Consider the following 17,325-nt stretch of genomic DNA (forward strand, 5'->3'; position numbering starts at 1 on the left):
GGTTTTGTCCCATCTACACTAGGATTATTCCTCACTCACAAAGAGGGTAACAGAAGTGTGGTCACTCCCTGTACAAGTCCTCCTAACCTCTTGGTGTTCCCTACAGCCCTTGCACTGAATTCTCCATAGAAAGACCTCCAAGCCCTGTCCAACTCCCTGCATTTTGTTCGCTTCCTGCCTCATTTCCCCTTTGCTGTGGCCAGCTCCATTGTAGGACGTGCACAATGTCATACTGTTAAGCTAACAATTACACAAGGTCAAGGTTCTGTATTACACATAAACTTAGACCAGAATATTCCTATGCATGGTAGATTTTACACACAAGCAATCACTTTCGCAGGACTATAGCATCCTGGACTATTTGGGAACAACAGCTGTCTCCCCCAAGGAGAGTTTTTTGAAGCAAACAGGCCCTGCTGTTTTATTACTTGATTAATGGCAGTAAGGAGACGCACTCTGTCGCAGGTGAGGCACTGCACCAGGCTGAGAATGGAACCATCAAAGATGTCAGAAATAACACTGCGATAACGAAGCTCTTTCTTCTTTTTCCCGGAAGCCAGCACCTGGGCTGAAAAGACACACATACCCCCCCCATCAATTACAAGCTCTCTTACGTAGCTTCTGCAGAGTCCTGCAGTCAAGCAAGGGGTAAGTCTCACCCAGAGTACAGCACACGACACGTGTTTCTACCTGCTTAGCCACAGACTGCATGACTCTGTCAGTGGTTGCGAACTAAAGGTTACACTAAGAATATCCTTGTTTCAGGTGACAGTAGGAAGCCAGGTGTAACAATCTGAACCAATGCAATGCATCCACATGCTTGCGGGAGGGATGGGAGGGGGGAAATGTGCTGCTGGAGTTGTTGTCTTTCAGTCTCTGTCCTCCTCTAACATTGTTTCAGGAGGACACTATGGGGCCCTGTAGCATTCTTGACGTCTTTAGTCTCTCTAGTACTCTTTTCATCACTTTATGCTGATTTCCCCCGCCCCATGCGATTTGTCTTTTTCCCCCCTCTAGCAATCACCCAGTTTTTCCACGTGCATTTCAGGCTGGAGGCTTGAATTGCAGAATGTGGCGGCTGGCAGAACGTGGTTGTTTTATTTAACAACAAAACTCCCACTTACACAGAGTGCTTTTTATCGAGCTAGAACATCTGCGTCCGTGTGCTGGCTGAGGTCAGCACTGCTCAGAAAAAGAATGATATTATTGAACAGCTGCAAGGCCAGTGGCGGGAGCAGAGGAAGGAGAGTGGATTTCGTTTTGTGAATTTTTTGTGATGAAGCAGCAGGCAAGTGGGGCCCAATTGTGTAACCTCACAACACTGCCACACTAGACTAATCCTTTTAACCTCAGTACGGCTGGGAGCCTAAGAAGTATGGCAACATCCCTTTAACAGTCAGGAGGCCTTTAACAGTAATGCTATCCTACAGTCTCTTCCCACATACGCTCCACGCCCATCTCAGCCTCCAGGTTGCAGTAGCTTCCCATCTACGCTACCTTTTTTCAGCACATAGGAGGGTCCCAGTCGCGCAGGACTGGAGCGAGGGGGGCTGCTAGACAGTTTGGAATGCATCTCCTGGTGAACCGGACTGCAGGGGCGTGAGGAGCAGCGCACGTAGGCATCATTGTCCGGCTCTGTGTGGGGAGAAAGACCACCAGTAAAACACCAAACATACCCAGCCTGACACAAATCAGCCCCAGCATAATGCTGGCCTTTGAATCGTAGCACAACAAAGTCTTTCATGGTCAGGGAAGCCCAGCCACTCTGAGGACTTGATACCTTAGGAATTCGATCAGATACCACAAGAGAGATGGGAAATGGGTGCAAATCACTTCTGTTCCCAATCAAGAAGTTCATTCTCATAAAATGGATATTGACAAATGCTCCCAATATCCAGGACTAGAGCATAGGTTTAATCTTGATTTCTTAGAAAACAAACGGTCCTGCAAACATCTGCCAGTATTCCTCGGTCTCTGTGGCCCCCAGGACTGTAGGCTAGGTCATCATCTTTGGGTCAAGACAAGGAGGAATCATATCTAGAGCAAAGACTAAGTGCCAGATGTTCTGTAAAACCAGGGTCCTACTTCCACAGCTTAAAAATACTTGTAAAATTCCATTGCCCAGTACTAACAAAATATCTTCATTTCCCTGTGATGAGGGCTGTACTCCCCACAGGCAACTAAAGAGTTAATCATGGCCTGAGAGGCCAATCCACCCCGCTGGTCACTCTTGGAGGTTGGGCCATGCCCAATTAAAGATGAGTCTCAGCTGCAAGAGGAGCTGGGTGGTTTGTATAAACAAAGTTGCAGCAGAAGGGGCAGCAGGGAGAAATCCTGCAGTCACCCTCTGGGACTAGAGAGTGGGAGGATCCATGGAGAGAGTTGGCCCTGGGATCCTCTCCTGAGTAGAGAAATAGCAGGAGACCAAGAGTTCCACACAACAGCACTGGGGCTGGAACAGCAAGCAGCAGGAAGCCTGATGGGGCAAACGGTGGCCACTGGGTACAGAATCTAGTGTCATGGGAGGCCCTTCAGAAAGGGACAAGAACAACTGGGAGCTCTGAGAGAAAAGCAGAAAGGACCATGGGACCCAGAGCTGGCTCCGAGAGACCTTTTGTGGGGACCTTGGACTGTTTGTTGGATTTTCTGTTACCACAGAAGGGGCGGGACTAAATGCAACTTGGCCAGAGGGCTGAGTCACAAGATCACCGAGGGACTGGAGCGACCATCAGCAGGGCGTGCTAGAGACAGAGCTGCTACTCCACACCTAGCCACGAGGGTGCATCTGCCGTGAGTCCACTTTTCCACACACCCTTATTACCTCCTTTCTTTACCCCTCTTGGAACCATCTATTCTCAGGGCAAGTTTATAGGATAATGGGGCATATGTAAAAGCTAATCTTTTTCCTAAAGTAATTTTTAAAAGGCGTTCAGGTCCAGAAGCTCCTTCAGACTGTGCTCTGCTCTCTCTGTTGAGTTACTATGTCTTTCGGTTTCTTTTTGTAGGTCTTGTGTTGTTAATAATATTTGGTTTATCATTAACATAACTTAGCACATACAGCAGTTAACAAGTGCTAATCCTCGGACATAAAACACACCTTTCCTTCAACAGAAGTTCTTTTTAAAATGATCACATTTGGCAGAGACAGCTCAAACTAGTAGCCTACCCAGCATGTTCATCACCACGGTATCTGGGCACACTGAAGTAAGTACCTTTCTTCCGATTTACCCATGCACTGCTATGGTAGAAATAAGGCACGTTGGAGGCAGCAGTCACATGTCTTAGAAGCAAAGACCTTTTGAAACCAGGAGTGGGAATGTCTACACAACGTATCTGTCTAGCATCCCCCAATTAGCAAGCCCCAACACATGAATACGGCACCGGTTCTCTTGTATGGTGTGATTAGGAAGCTATATCAGTACCTGGTGTCCGACATGGGCTAGCAGGGCAGGGAGGAGGTAGGGTTTCGGGAGAAGCTCTGCCGTCAATTGGCATCATGGTGGTATCAACATCTGCATCCTCATCAACTTGTTCTGAGTTGCTCCGTCGGTGGCTGTAGGAGAACTTCCTGTCTTTCATCCTCTCTTTCTCAGAGATCCCTCTCCCAGCCTCATCTGAGATCAGCAATTCTGCCTCTCCTAGGGAGCCACCCAGGCCCCCTGTCCTGCCTTGCCCATCCATATCACCCCGGTCACTGCTCGAATCACAAGACAGGAACTCATCCTCTGAGGGGCTACGGTCACCTTCCCGCTTGTCATCCGTGTCGCTGGAGTCAGAGTCCCTAGCCTCAGCAACAATTGGTTCCTTTAGCTCTTCATGAAGCTGATCCATCAGGCAGCGCAGGAACTCTTGGGTGTCCTAAAAACCAGGAGCAATCCCACATTATCCACTGCCCATCTAGGGACAAAACACTCCAGTCTCCACTTAATTCTACTGTTGCCCACAAAGTCAGCCCCTTGGGAAATACAGGAAGTCCCAGTCAGAGAACACATGGAGCTGGTGGCACTCAGCAGATGGACAGAGGGATCCTGCCCATTTAACCCACTGCTCTAACTCCTGGGGATTAGAGTTCCAGTTTGAAGCTAAATGGTTTCAGTTTCTGCTTTTTCTAAGGATCTTAGGAAGGACTCAGGATAGTCAAACAGGGCCGCTGCTACAGAACTTAGACTGTTACCTTGTTTAGTGGGATGTCAGCACTGAAACTACATGGGAAACCAAGAGAGAGACAATCAAGACAGTGGGCTGTAAAGAAGAGTAGAGTCTATGCAATCTTTATGCTCCCTTGATGTCTTCACATGATAATCCTATCCCTTACAGCAAGCATGATTGTGACAGGGTGAACTAGGCCCAAAGGGCCCCTGCTGGAGGCCTCAGGGTCCTGCCACACTTGTCCCAGGAAAGAAGCAGAGGAGACAACATCCTCCAACCAGCCTAGAGTGGTTGCAGGGAAGCAGCCAATGAGAGAGGCTGCAGGGAGCAACCAGTCAGGGCCATATAAAAGGAGCCGCAGAACAGAGCAGCAGTTTAGTTGCTGCCTGGAGCTGGAGAAGAGAGGATTGTGTTCGTGCTGGCTGAAAGAGTAGCAAGGCCCAAGAGAGGTCAGTGCAAGAGGTGGGTGCTGCCTCTCTACAATGATATTAAAATCCTTTATTGCTAGGAATTGGAACTAGAAATCAAACACAAGCCAGCCAATATGAGACAGTGGAAATTGCTGATAAGGGACCTCCCAGAGAACCACTTGGTGCCCTGACAGCTCTTGGCAGTTAAATTATGAAGACTTACGTGACATTATGGAAGATCTGGTTTAAAACATTTGTTTCAGTTTAATTCTTTACAGCTGGGAATCTGAAATTCCAATCCAATGCACTTTGCATCCAGGATAAACATAGGCGCTCTGGTCTCTATTTCAGCAACTGATATTTTTATCATCATCATCTCTATTTTCACTTGCTACCAGTATTATAGCTTAAATACATTACTGTCTGGTGTCCCATCCTTGTACACTTTCTAACCAACTACACATTGACGGTTACATTTCATTCTAAAGAATAAGTAAATTTTGCACAGTGACATACTTTTTTCCCCTTCTTCAAAGAAGACATGATCTTTTAGTAGGACTCATTTTAAATTGGGTGCCCAGAAGGCTTTTTTGAGTAATAAAAGTTGGTATTTGTAATCTTTTAGTGCAGGTGTATCCAGACTCTCATCTCTAATAATAATGCCACCTAGTTCTTAGATGGTATTTTTCATCGGATCTCGAAGTGCTTGGCAAAGGAAGTCAGTATCATTATCCCCATTTTATAGAAACGGAAACTGGGGCACAGAGAGGTGCTGAGCCTTACCCAAAGTCACCTAGTAGGTCCATGGCAGACCCAGAAATAGAACCTAGACCTCCTGAGTCATAGTCAAGTGCTCTAGCCACTCACTAACACAGATGCAAAACAATGGGACAATCCCAGCAGCCAACCAGTTAATCGGGTCCATTTATTTTTACATGAGGTACTTCGGTAAGTGGGTTCCCCTCGAGCAGTAAGAAGCATGCTGTGGAATACCCTACGCATGTCTAGAAAAGCTAGGGTTTTTGTTGGATGGCTCACCTGCTGGGCATAGCCCCGGAACATGGGGTTGACCAGTTTAATTCCATGAGACAAGCTGCTTGGAACCACGTAGCTTGGGCTGTTTCAGAACAAAAATATTAGTTCATTTGTCAGGTCCAGAGCTGAATTATGTAGTAAGCAAAAAATGAAGCGTGGCGATCAGTCAAATTAAAGGAAGGGAAAGAACAACGGTTATACCACTGCAAAAAGTCTGAATGTATCTGTTAACTAGAAAACATCAGATATGTGATGGTGTAGGTATCTACTAAGTATTTTAATCTATTCTCCCCTTACTGGTGAAAGACTGGTTCCTACATCAGATATGTGATGGTGTAGGTATCTACTAAGTATTTTAATCTATTCTCCCCTTACTGGTGAAAGACTGGTTCCACGAATGCTTTGTCAACTTTTTAAAATGTCAGGTGATGGAGCCTTCCATCATTTCCTTTGCCAGAATTTTCTGGTCTACTTACTTATTTTGATTTCAAAGACAAATAGCAGTGCCCTTCCCAATGGTCAGAACTCACAATAGTTAAATTATATTAAAATTACATTGCACTGCTAAAAATCACTGCCATAACTCCACAGCTTATTCTTAATAGTCTTAGTTCATTCCAAACCCACAATTTACTTATACTACATTGGCTGCAGTGTTATAGCCATGTTGGTCCCAGGATATGAAAGAGACAAGGTGGGTGAGGCAGTATCTTTTATTGGACCAACTTCTATTGGTGAAACAGCTGATCCTCTGTAGTAGGGGGCACAGCTCACTTGCTGGTGGATTTTCTGTACCTTAAAGTCTTTAAACCATGATTTGAGGACTTTAATAACTCAGTCATAGGTCAGGGGTCTATTACAGGAGTGGATGGGTGAGGTTCTGTGGCCTACACTGTGCAGGAGGTCAGACTAAATTATCATAGTGGTCCCTCCTGACCTTTGAGTCTGAGTCTACCTTTTCTAGACCTGAAGAAGAGCTCTGTGAAGATCTAAAGCTTGTCTCTTCCACCAACAATATTGATTCGATAAAATATTTTCACCCACCTTGTGCCTCAAACTATGATAACAATTAATAAACATCTGATACCATTTAGATATCCGATTTAATTCTTGCAACTACAGCAGAGCCCCTTTTATCTGATCTAACTGGGACTGGGGCCAGATCAAATATTCAAAAATCCAGATAAACCGGAAAATGGGATGCTACAGCACCACCTAAAGGCCACAGGAATGACTGCCCACTCCTAGCCCTGGAGTCCTGGTTGTTCGGTAAATACAGAGAGCCGGTTAAGGGAGGGTCAGATAAATGGGATTCTGCTGTAGTTACACTTGCAGAGCCAGATCCTTAGCTGCTATAAACCAAGTGACTTCAGCAGTAATACACCAGTTTAGGAACTGGCCCAGGGTTTCTAGTTTTCATTCATACTGAGTCAACAGTAAAGACGTAACAAGCAATCAAAAGCACCCTTTGGTAAATATCTACATCCAATGTTAGTTGCTTTTTCCTCTACAAAACAAGAGCAGTGCCACTAAGTGCTGCACTTGCAGTAAAGTGGCCAAATACACTCCCCCCACTCTTTTCAGCAAATCAGTGACAATAAGAGAAGCCCTTTTAAAGCTCTCTCTGTTTAAAACACGTAACATTACCATGCAGGCTTTGAAATCAATGTAATGAATTTTCAGAGGTTTCCAGACCCTATTCATCAAAAGATGGCTAATCACTAATTGCAAGGTGGGGGAAAGGGGGAGAGTCACTACAGTACAGTCACTTCCAGAGTTATCCCTGAAACTTGAATTCAGGGAACGAATCACACACATCGTTATTTTTACTGTGTTTATAACTGAAGTATGAGTCTCTATCTGCCTTCCCGTTTGGACTGAGGAGGGATTACTCACCGCTTCTTGTGCCAAACTTCAGAGACCAGTTTCTGGTAACTTTTGCACAACGCTGGCTTCTTGTCTGTGCGTACCAGCCCCCCACACTCCAGAAAAAACTGTGTGAGAGGTGGGCTAAAGGAGGAAAGATAGGAGAGTTAAGCGGATGGGAATTTCTTCTACGCTTACATTTAAAGCCCCACAGAAAGAGGGGACATGTTTTAAGGTTGCTGTTTAACTAACATTTAGAAACAGGGGAAAGAGGTGATGCTGCAAATGCAGCCCTCTGATTCTTAACAAATCATTCCCTTTGGAGAGAACGAATGGGATCCCTCCTTAGCATGCATGAGAGATGCTGGAGTTTATTGTCAAGACAGGATGGTGAGGATTATTTTGGATGGGGCTGTCATTCAAGAGAACTTTAAAAATAAGTTGGAGGGGGAAAAGTGTCCAAGTGCACCTATAAAACATTTATATATTTCAAAGATCCCAATGGAAACCAAAGGCCCATACTTCCACCACCAGTCCAATGGTGCGTGTCCACTGCAAGCCCATTGATTTGCCCAGTTTCATGCTCTACAGCTTTTTCCCCTTCTCCCTCCCTATTCTGCACCTGGCCTGATTTCCACACACAGCATTCCTGATGGTCTCTGATTGGAACTGCCACTTTTTCATTTGTAGTGAGTATTCAAGGGAGCATCACCACAGAATGGTCCTGTTGCCTACCAGTTAGAGAGGGCCTGAAGCGCTGCGTTCATGTAGCAGGAGTTCCCAAGGTTTTTCATTCCAGTAAGGCCTAGAGAACGTGCAAGAGACATGAGACAAAAAAGGATGTCATTTTTTCAGCACCTTTTCTTTCCAGAAGCACCACATTTTACATTTCTCAGAAGATGAAAGGGACTCCAGCATGTCTCTCGCTGACCAGCTCAGCATCCCAGTCCTACTGAAATAACAAAGGCCCTCCAGGAACCTCGCAGCACAAGTCATAGAGATGCCACAGTTGCAGTTAGCACTGGCCCATCACTCAATGTGGCATTACCTCTTGGTTTCAGCTCATCCTCCTCGGATTCTGATTCCCCTTCATCCGCCACTGCAATTGGAACTGCCTTCAGAGGGTGAGCAGGCAATGGAGAATCCTAGATTAAAGGCAGAGAAATAAGCACCAGTGACAGGTATGACCTGCAAGCTGAGCCGCAAAGAAACACACACTATCTAGGCACTATCTAGGCACATCTATCTAGGCTTCTGGACTGGCAGTTAACGCTGCTGCAGTGCACCCCAGACATGGCTACCCTTAAAAGCAGCCAAAGACAGACCGATCATATAGACACGCACACAGTTTTTAAAGCCCATTAGAAATCCCTGTGGATGAAAGGTGCTAAATAAATGCAAGATTGTTATCTTGATGGGAAGCACCTGCCTTCAGATTTGAGCGCTCTCAATGCGAGGGCATGTGCAATAATCATAGGGAGTCCTAAATTAGTCAGCTAACAAAAGAAAACAAAAACCTCGCCAAGCGTTCCATCCTGTTCAACAGTGCCCTCCTGACTCATGCGGTGAAAGACCCACCTGTTCACTGCACTTTGATGGCAGGGATGGAGCATGCGCTGCCAACCTCTGCTCCAAGAATACCTCCTTTTCACAGGCGTAACACCACACCCGGAATGTCGTCAGGTTCACTGTCAGGTTGTGTTTTTTGGCCTAAAAAAATCAAAATTGTGAGAATACGGAGAACCCCAAGCTGTAACTCATCATCGCTAGAGCGTTTGGAACCTATGCACCATAGTCACTATATAAATGTTGTCTGGGCACAAAAGGTGGGAGGGAATAGCTATAATCAATAAGTGCCAGCGCTCTGTAGATTAGAGTTTAGTTACTGACAAATCCAACCCTGTCTGTCCTGACAAGAGTGAGAGGTTTATAGACAATAGCTCACCTGTGCGTGAAGGGTGCTATGATCTGCAAAGGATTCCCCACACCCAACATAAGGACAAGCAACCTAGAGAGAGAGGAGATAGTGGGAGAATGGTCTGGACGTGGCAAGATAAACCCACAACAAAATGAAAGAGGTATTTGTGACCTTACCCCAGCCAGCAGCTGTGCTAACCCTCAGCACTTCATAAGCATGCTTTGTAATCTGAGCCACAGCATTACAAAAGACTTACAACTACTTGGAAACAAAAACCCAAAGCTATGCCCAACCTTGCTCACATGAGTTTATGAAACCTCCAATCCAATGCATTCAATTTAGTTTTTCTGATCACACTCAGATAATTCAAAAAATCTGTTGTAAAAGTGAGTTGCTTGTCTACTCAGCATGCACTAAAATCCAGATACTAAGATGAGAGGCGGTCAGTTGGTCCCATGTCCATCTTTTCTCTTTCCACTGCATTATCTTTGCTCACCAGTCCCCTCATTCAAACTCCTTGTTTTCTTTCTTCTACTACAAATATGGATCGGAAAGGACTAGAAATTTATCTAAAAAGAACAACTTGCCCCCTGCAGTTACAGGTATAAGATCCATCAGTCTCATACTTCCGTGTGCGTGCAACTTCCTGAATAATAGTGTTAAATCTGATGCAATCTTTTTCAGCTTTGTTCCACTGCTCCTATTAAGAGCTCTTTGGGGCAGGGACTGTCTTTTACGCTGTGAGTACACAGCACTCAACTTAACAGGGCCTAAGAACTACCATGATGTAAACTAATCATAAGCATAATGGAAGTTGATATTCACAGGAGATCCAGAGCAATCCTTGGCTGAGGCTTGAGGTGTTCATGGATGGGAAAGAAAATTCTTTCTGCTCTTCATAGAGCAGCCCCAGCACAACCAAAGGACCAGCATTGGTGCCTCTGCAGCTTCTGTGCATAGAGCTTCTCTAGGAAAAGCAACAGAATGAAACGGACAAGGGTTATAAGCTCTTCAGGATAAGTGTCTTCCTCTGTGTTTGAAAAGTGCCATGTATATTTGTTACCCAGGAGTAATTTTTTATAGTATATTTGATTGACAGTTGGTATGACACATACACACAGGTGTAATGTACCACTGCAGAGTCAGATGCATGGTGGGAATCTTACGACTTTCTCTACAGCAGTGCTTTTCAACCTTTTCAGGCAAGCAAGCCCTTATTTCAAGTCAAACATTTTCATGACTTCTTGACATTTTTTACTCTTGCTTTGATAGTAAATGTATCGGTGATAACAAGGAAAATCCTGTATAATTTGTGTCTATTTCAAGAGGTTTGATAGAGAATACTTGACCTTGAACAGTAAGAGTGTGGGGGGAGTGGAGAAGCGAGGTTTTCCTTGCTTTAGATGGTAACAACGTTTTCAATGCCTTGCTTCCCCCTCTTTCCCCCCAAGGCCTTTGGATATCTACCCTCCAGGGACAGCAACCCACTGAGAAACACTACTCTACAGCTCCTAGCACTGACCATTTCAAATGACAGGGACTAAGATCAGAACTGGTGTAAGTGGGTGAAGCTCCACCACAGTCAATGAGGATATCACTGAATAGAATGGTTTGGTTTTGTTTGTTTTAATGTCATGGTGGCGCATCTGCTTCCATCAGGGCTGAATTTGGCTTCAGTTCCAGATCAATCAGTGACTCTCAACCAGGGGTACATCAAGTCATCTAGATCAGTGTTTCTCAAGCTGGGAGTTGCAGCCTATAGGGGTATCAGGGAACAGATTGGAGGTGGGGTGTCGCAAGTGCAGGGTTGGCATTGGAGAGTAGCAAGCAGGGCAACTGCCTAGGGCCCCATGGCACAGGGGGCCCCACAAAGCTAAGTTACATGCCTGGAGCTCGGGCTTCAGACGAGGCTCATAAGTGGAAAAACAGGCTCAAGTATCACACTGAAATGTAAGTACAATATTTATATTCCCATCAATTTATTCTATAAGTATATGGTAAAAATGAGAACATAAGCAATTTTTCAGTAAGTGCGCTGTGACACATTTATATTTTTATATCTGATTTTGTAAGCAAGTAGTTTTTAAGTGAGGTGAAACCTGGGATAAGAAAGACAAATCAGACTCCTGAAAGGGGTACAGTAGTCTGGAAAGGTTGAGAACCACTGGATTAGATGACATATAGAGTCTATTCCAACATGGCAGTTCTGATCTTATTTGAGCCAGCTCCTTTTCCCTTCTGCCTTGTTCCTCTCCTTTCAACAACACCACTAAAGTTCTCTGGCACCATACACTTTAAATGTCCCTAAAAGCTGCCAGCAGAAGGATTCATTCAATCACCAGGTGCTTAAAAACACATGGTATTTAGTATCATACTTCAGTGTTCATTCCCATTGGGGCTCCTGGAGGAAGTCATCTGTGAGGTGTGAATAGAATAGGCCTAGATGTGAGGCAGACAGTATTAGGGTTTGATCATTGGCTTCTGTTTTTTTGAGATATAATTGAAAGTTGATGGTCACTTTTACTGGGCTTCCTTTCTCCTACTGCTTCCTTTCTTTCTTTACTAGATACTATGATCTCAGACCAATTTCACATCCAAAGATGATAAATCAGCCTGAAACAGTAAGTACTGTACAACATTATGCTAAGAAACAGTGTAAATTAGAAGACCCTCTATACATCACACCAATATATATATATAAATAGCAGGCCCTTCTTACCTGGAGGCAAGCCCAGAGGTTTGGTCCCCCAGCGCCGCACGACTGGCAAGATCCCTGCAGTCATACAAAAAGTCATTGTGTTTTAGTAGTCTGGCCCCTGACTTAGAGGGAAGCATCCATTCTTAATGCAGGAACTGACTTTTTGGAACAGAGATTAAAAACTTGTTTGGCTGCACAATTTATTTTTTTCCCCAGTACTATGAATTCCACCTAAATTAAATGGACACTTTAAAATACAGGGGATAAGAGACATCTTTGAGCAGATACACAGTCATTCAAAAATGCACCAGTGAAGAAGGCTTTGAGCACTACCAGGTGGTAGAAATACTAGTTTTTTAATCTAATTTCATCAGCCACCTCTACTCACTCCAAAATTCCAGCCAGTCAGATGCTTCCTTTCATATCACCCCCTTTCTGACGTAAGCCCATGAGCCCTGCAAACGTATTAGATGCCAAATGAAACCATTTCAAAGGAAAGATTTTGAAGACTTCAATTGTTAATGAGTTAGGTAGACAAACCAACAGTACTCAAGAGTAAATGCTGGAATTATGTGCTTTTCCTCAGGCTCTCTCAAAGACAGCTAAAGCCCTGCACAGATACAAAATTTATATTTGCATCCGACCTGCAAACATGGTCCCCGGATGCGGATATAAAGCAGATATCCACAGATTTGCAGGGGTCTAAAGACAGCCTATTCACATGAATTTAATGGCTATCAAATGGCTGACAAAGCCTTATTTTATGAGGCATACTCAAAAAAAAAAAAAAAAAAAATCAGTATTTGAAGTTCAGTTTCTACGTCACTTGTGGATATGAGCAATCTTTGCAGCTTAGAGCACACTCCACTCCAAACACACCCACAATACTAAAAAGCAAGAGGTATCCGCAGTGAATGTAGCATCTCCTTTACCTTGGATTTGAGCAGCAGGTCATCCTTGGTGACCTCACCTATGGAATCCAAGTGAGGACAAATGTCTCTTGTTTCTCCCATTCTCACTAACGCTTACCTACAGAGGTACAGAAATTGCAAGCTGACTCTTCAATCTTCAATGTTAGATGTGATGATAAAGACAGTAGGAAAGTAAACTGACATGCTTCAATTTTAAGATGTTCGGGATTATGAAAATCCATTTTTACGACTCAAAAGTATAAGGTAGCAATCGCAACAATTTAAATTTGACATTCTACATCTCCCCTGTAATGAGGGGAAACAGTTCCCAAACTGTACATTTGTCCCGATGGAGGGATGAGGGGACCACACGAGTGAATCTCAGAGATTAAATTAAACCTCTGAGCATCAGTTACAACCCACAAAAGCACCAAACTTGATGTCAGACAACACCACAGTTCAATCCTGCAATCGTGCTAATCCAGAACAGTTCATTGTTGAGTAATGGCATTATGATATCAGAGGGAAGTGGGTGATGCAGTGAAAAGGAGCGGGGAGCACACAAACAAAGCAAATAATTATTATTTCTACAATGTGCTAGCTGTGGTCCAACAATGTAGTAAGATACTAAGTACACATGCAAATTTTAGGGCCACAACTGCCAATTCAGGCCCTCCAGCTACACTGTCTAACCAAAGATTTGGATTTGCTGAAACTGATTCGGTTCATACCTCAAAGGAAGATAAGGTGATGAAGCACTGAGCGCTCTCTTCTGAAGGCTCAAAGTTCCACCTTGTCTGGATCACACAGCATCGTTGGATGCCACAGAATACTAAACCAGGAAAAAAACCAAAAACAAAACCCCACATTATTTCATACATGTATTTGCATATATCATTTCACACAAGGTAACTAGGAAAACATGTCAGTTACATGTCATGAATACGTGCTAATTAGCGAAGCCAAGGATGGCTTGATGGACTAGACTTTTACCTCAGGAGACCAGGTCTCTCATTCTGGCTCAGCAGGTCACAAGTAAAACCAAGCTTGGTTATCTTATCCTACTTCCTGTTGTCAAATGTAACCAGAACTCCACAGGAGAGGATAAAATTCTAGTCAGTCTGTTCACAGGAGCCTTAGAATAAAATCAAAAGGATGCTGCAGCTCAGTATTGAGGAGCTTCAACACAGATGTATAGAAGCTGGCACCAAACCTACACTATGCCTAGCTGAAGATAGAGTAATCACTAAAAACATGCTCACTGTTTTAAATGAAGGGTGGTGCGGGGCCTAGACTAGGAAGATTTGTAATGTCAATAACCCACCTTCAGAAGAAAGGAAGCCACCAGCATTTCTGAGGGGTTTACTGTTAAATATCTGCTGGACAATATTAACGTATGTAAATCCCAAAGAGCATGCAGAGTATGACAAGTGGGGTTCTACTCAGGATAATCTATCTGAGTGCACACGATACAAAGGAACACTTGTAGGGTTTCATGTCAATGTAATATAGAAGCAAAATAAACCCCTTTGGAGTAGTCCATATTTGAGATGATGCATCCTACCTATGGAACACTCCAGACATGCCCTCAGGCATATAATACAACATAAGGAGTCAAAGGGAGGCAACTTCAGAGCAACATATTTTAAGGAAATATCATCTTTGGCCATAAACAAGAACTCTGCAAGCAATGCAGACAGTTCAGAACCTGCTCCATAATATTACCACTGGCTAGAGGCCAACCAGCTGTAAAAGGTTCATACCAGTTATGAAAGGTCAGCTTCAAGCTCACCAAAAGTTTTAAATAACGAGTGCAACAGCATATTCAATGCTTCCTGCTGTTTAACATTCTTTGATACCTCATACATAATTTCAAATGATGCTCTAAAACTTTTTTTTTTTTTTTAAACCCAAGAGGATGAAGGGCTAAGCCACTCCAGCTAAAGTAAAAGTTTTTTTCCAAAGCTAAAAATACTTCCTAATGCCCTAATGGGGACTAAACTAGAAGACTCCCTTGAGGTCCCTTCCAGTCCTACAATTCTATGCCTTGCCCTGGCAGAAGTAAGACCTAATGTGGCGTTTTGTAAAAACACTTCACCAGCTAGGAACTAAACATTTTGCAGGAGCATAGCAGTGCTGGAGGAAAGAAACTCATTGCAAATAATAAAGAATGACACATTGGTTGTAGCTAGGGGGTCTAGGAACGTCAGGCTTTGGCTTAACAACCAGTGAGCAGATGCCTAAATAGCCAATGCCCAATCCTACGCTGTTGCATATTTTACAGCCTGGAGCAGAAAAGACAAAATATCATCTCACTGTCTGTTATTTTTTCTTCTTTAATTTATCTTCCCCAGCCCATGCCAAAAAACCCCAACAGCCCGCCCCCCAAAAACCCTCAAATGTATAGTATTGCTTTGAAACTAACTCATGCCCCTTAAACTTTGCAAGCTTAAATTAAATTAAATAACTATTTTTAAAACAAACTGAATTAATAAACAACTGCCCTGACCAACAAACACTTACACATGCTTACCATTACACACGAGTAGTCCCACTGAATTTCATTAAATACCAAGGGACTACTAACATATTGAAAGATAAACACGTGTTCTTAGCACTTCACTTTTTTTTTTAATACAACTGGGAAACGGGTCAGTCCCACCTACCTAGCCTGGACTGACTGTGTTAGAACACAGCGAGGCTGTAAATGAGTTTAGCAACCATTATTAACTTTGATTGTCTTGTAGCATAGGATATATCTACATTAGGCCTGGTCTACAGTAGAAAATGTAGTCATCTTAACTACAAAATCCACACTCTTGAGAGGCGCAGTTAAGCCGACCTAACCTCCAGTGTAGACAGTGCTACATCAACAGAAGAATTCTTCCGTCGACCTAGCTACCACCTCTCCGGGAGGTGGATTACTTGTGCTGACAGGAAAACCCCTCCCATTATCTTAGGTAGTGTCTACACTGAAGCACTACAGTGGTGAAGCTGTGCCTCTGGAGCATAGACACTATAGGGATGGAAGGAGTTCTCCCATTGCTGCAGTAAATCCACCTCCCCAAGAGGCGGTGGCTCAGTCAACAGAAGAATTCTTCCATTGACCTAGCAGTGTCTACACCAGGGCTTAGGTCGACAATTACATCGTACATACAGGTTCTCTCTCTGCTGTTGCTTGAGAAGATAGGAATTTAATCATAAAAACATTGATAAATAAAAGGGAGGCTTTAGGCAAAGTGCATACATTTTGTTTCAAAGTGAAAGGAAATAACCTCAAAACAAATCCTCCCCAGTCTGTCTCCTTCCCAATAAGCACTGTAGAAGAACAGCATGAACATGTCAGAACAATTCCGCAGTAACTCTGACCTACTAAAAGATGGCAATTGCTGCCAAAACCGGTGGCTTATCCTACTCAACATATTTCTCTCCTTTTGCTAAAAGAAACTGTGCCTACCCCAAAGTCAGTCTGTTGCAAATATTTTTGCAGGAATCAGCCATTTAGTACACAACATACTATGTAAACATGAGTATTAAGAATAAGAAATACGTAGCACTTTCCATCTGCAAAGTAACTTACAAACATTTGCTAGTTAATCCTCACACAACCCCCATAAGATAAATACCCACAATACTATCTTCATTTTATAGATGGGGAAATTGGGCCGGAAGACTAAGTGAACTGCCCAATGTAATACAGAGTCAGTGTCAGAGATGGAAACAGAACTCAAGTTCCTGGTCTCAGTCCCATGTTCAGAACACATCTCACATTAAAAATCCTGATGGTACCTTCTTGCCTTGCTGGAAGACGATCAAAGGAAACAACATTTTTAATATACATTTATTTGAGGTCATTAAAAATGATATGCCCACACATTTAGCTTTAAGCAAAAGAATGAGCTTTGAGCATTTGCCATTTAGACCTTCCAAAAATCAAACTATTCAAATACAATAGGCCCAGAAAACCATTTCCCTCCCCCAGTAGAATTGTAGTTTTTAATTATAAGCTACAACTTTCAATCATAATAGAAGTTAAATGTGATCCTGTCCACTGTTAGAGGAAACACTGAATCAACAAATGATCAGATACAAGAAAACAAGCCACTAATTCTAAAATACAAGCCCTGCAATAATTAAGGATAAATACTTAGAATTAGCTGTTCACTGTTGCATAGGTGAAGACACAAGTTCCTTAAATTCTGCTAAAATAAGCCAAACTGCTTCCTTTGCAACACTTACCAGTGTTTTAAGGACCAGGGTATAATGGAGTATCAGCACTATCAGGCAGTGCAGCTGAAACCAAGCAGTGGGTTGCCCTTCCTAGTAGGAACAGCAGGC

At 43.5% G+C, this 17,325-nt stretch overlaps 1 protein-coding gene across 6 annotated transcripts in view; it reads right to left on the reverse strand.

The window, feature by feature from the left end:
* Positions 1 to 17,325, reverse strand: part of USP20 (ubiquitin specific peptidase 20) — a 36,688-nt gene that overhangs the window by 13,381 nt on the left and 5,982 nt on the right. For 3 of the 6 annotated variants that reach the window (XM_067541969.1, XM_067541966.1, XM_067541971.1), the window contains exons 2-13: positions 13,719 to 13,819; positions 13,009 to 13,105; positions 12,098 to 12,151; positions 9,406 to 9,468; positions 9,039 to 9,170; positions 8,509 to 8,605; positions 8,196 to 8,265; positions 7,491 to 7,604; positions 5,598 to 5,676; positions 3,423 to 3,858; positions 1,498 to 1,635; positions 429 to 568 (exon numbers count right to left, since the gene is read on the reverse strand). In XM_067541969.1, coding sequence (XP_067398070.1) covers positions 429 to 568; positions 1,498 to 1,635; positions 3,423 to 3,858; positions 5,598 to 5,676; positions 7,491 to 7,604; positions 8,196 to 8,265; positions 8,509 to 8,605; positions 9,039 to 9,170; positions 9,406 to 9,468; positions 12,098 to 12,151; positions 13,009 to 13,089 — 1,404 coding nt within the window. In that variant the 5' untranslated portion in view covers positions 13,090 to 13,105; positions 13,719 to 13,819. Of the gene's footprint in view, positions 1 to 428; positions 569 to 1,497; positions 1,636 to 3,422; positions 3,859 to 5,597; positions 5,677 to 7,490; positions 7,605 to 8,195; positions 8,266 to 8,508; positions 8,606 to 9,038; positions 9,171 to 9,405; positions 9,469 to 12,097; positions 12,152 to 13,008; positions 13,106 to 13,718; positions 13,820 to 17,134; positions 17,186 to 17,226; positions 17,276 to 17,325 lie in introns of those variants that run through there. The other 3 variants (XM_067541967.1, XM_067541968.1, XM_067541970.1) reach the window with 3 other exon arrangements.

Source organism: Emydura macquarii, unplaced genomic scaffold, assembly GCF_026122565.2.
Source record: "Emydura macquarii macquarii isolate MOO-44397 ecotype Brisbane River unplaced genomic scaffold, CSIRO-AGI_Emac_v2 contig_691, whole genome shotgun sequence".
NCBI classification, from domain to species: Eukaryota; Metazoa; Chordata; order Testudines; family Chelidae; genus Emydura; species Emydura macquarii.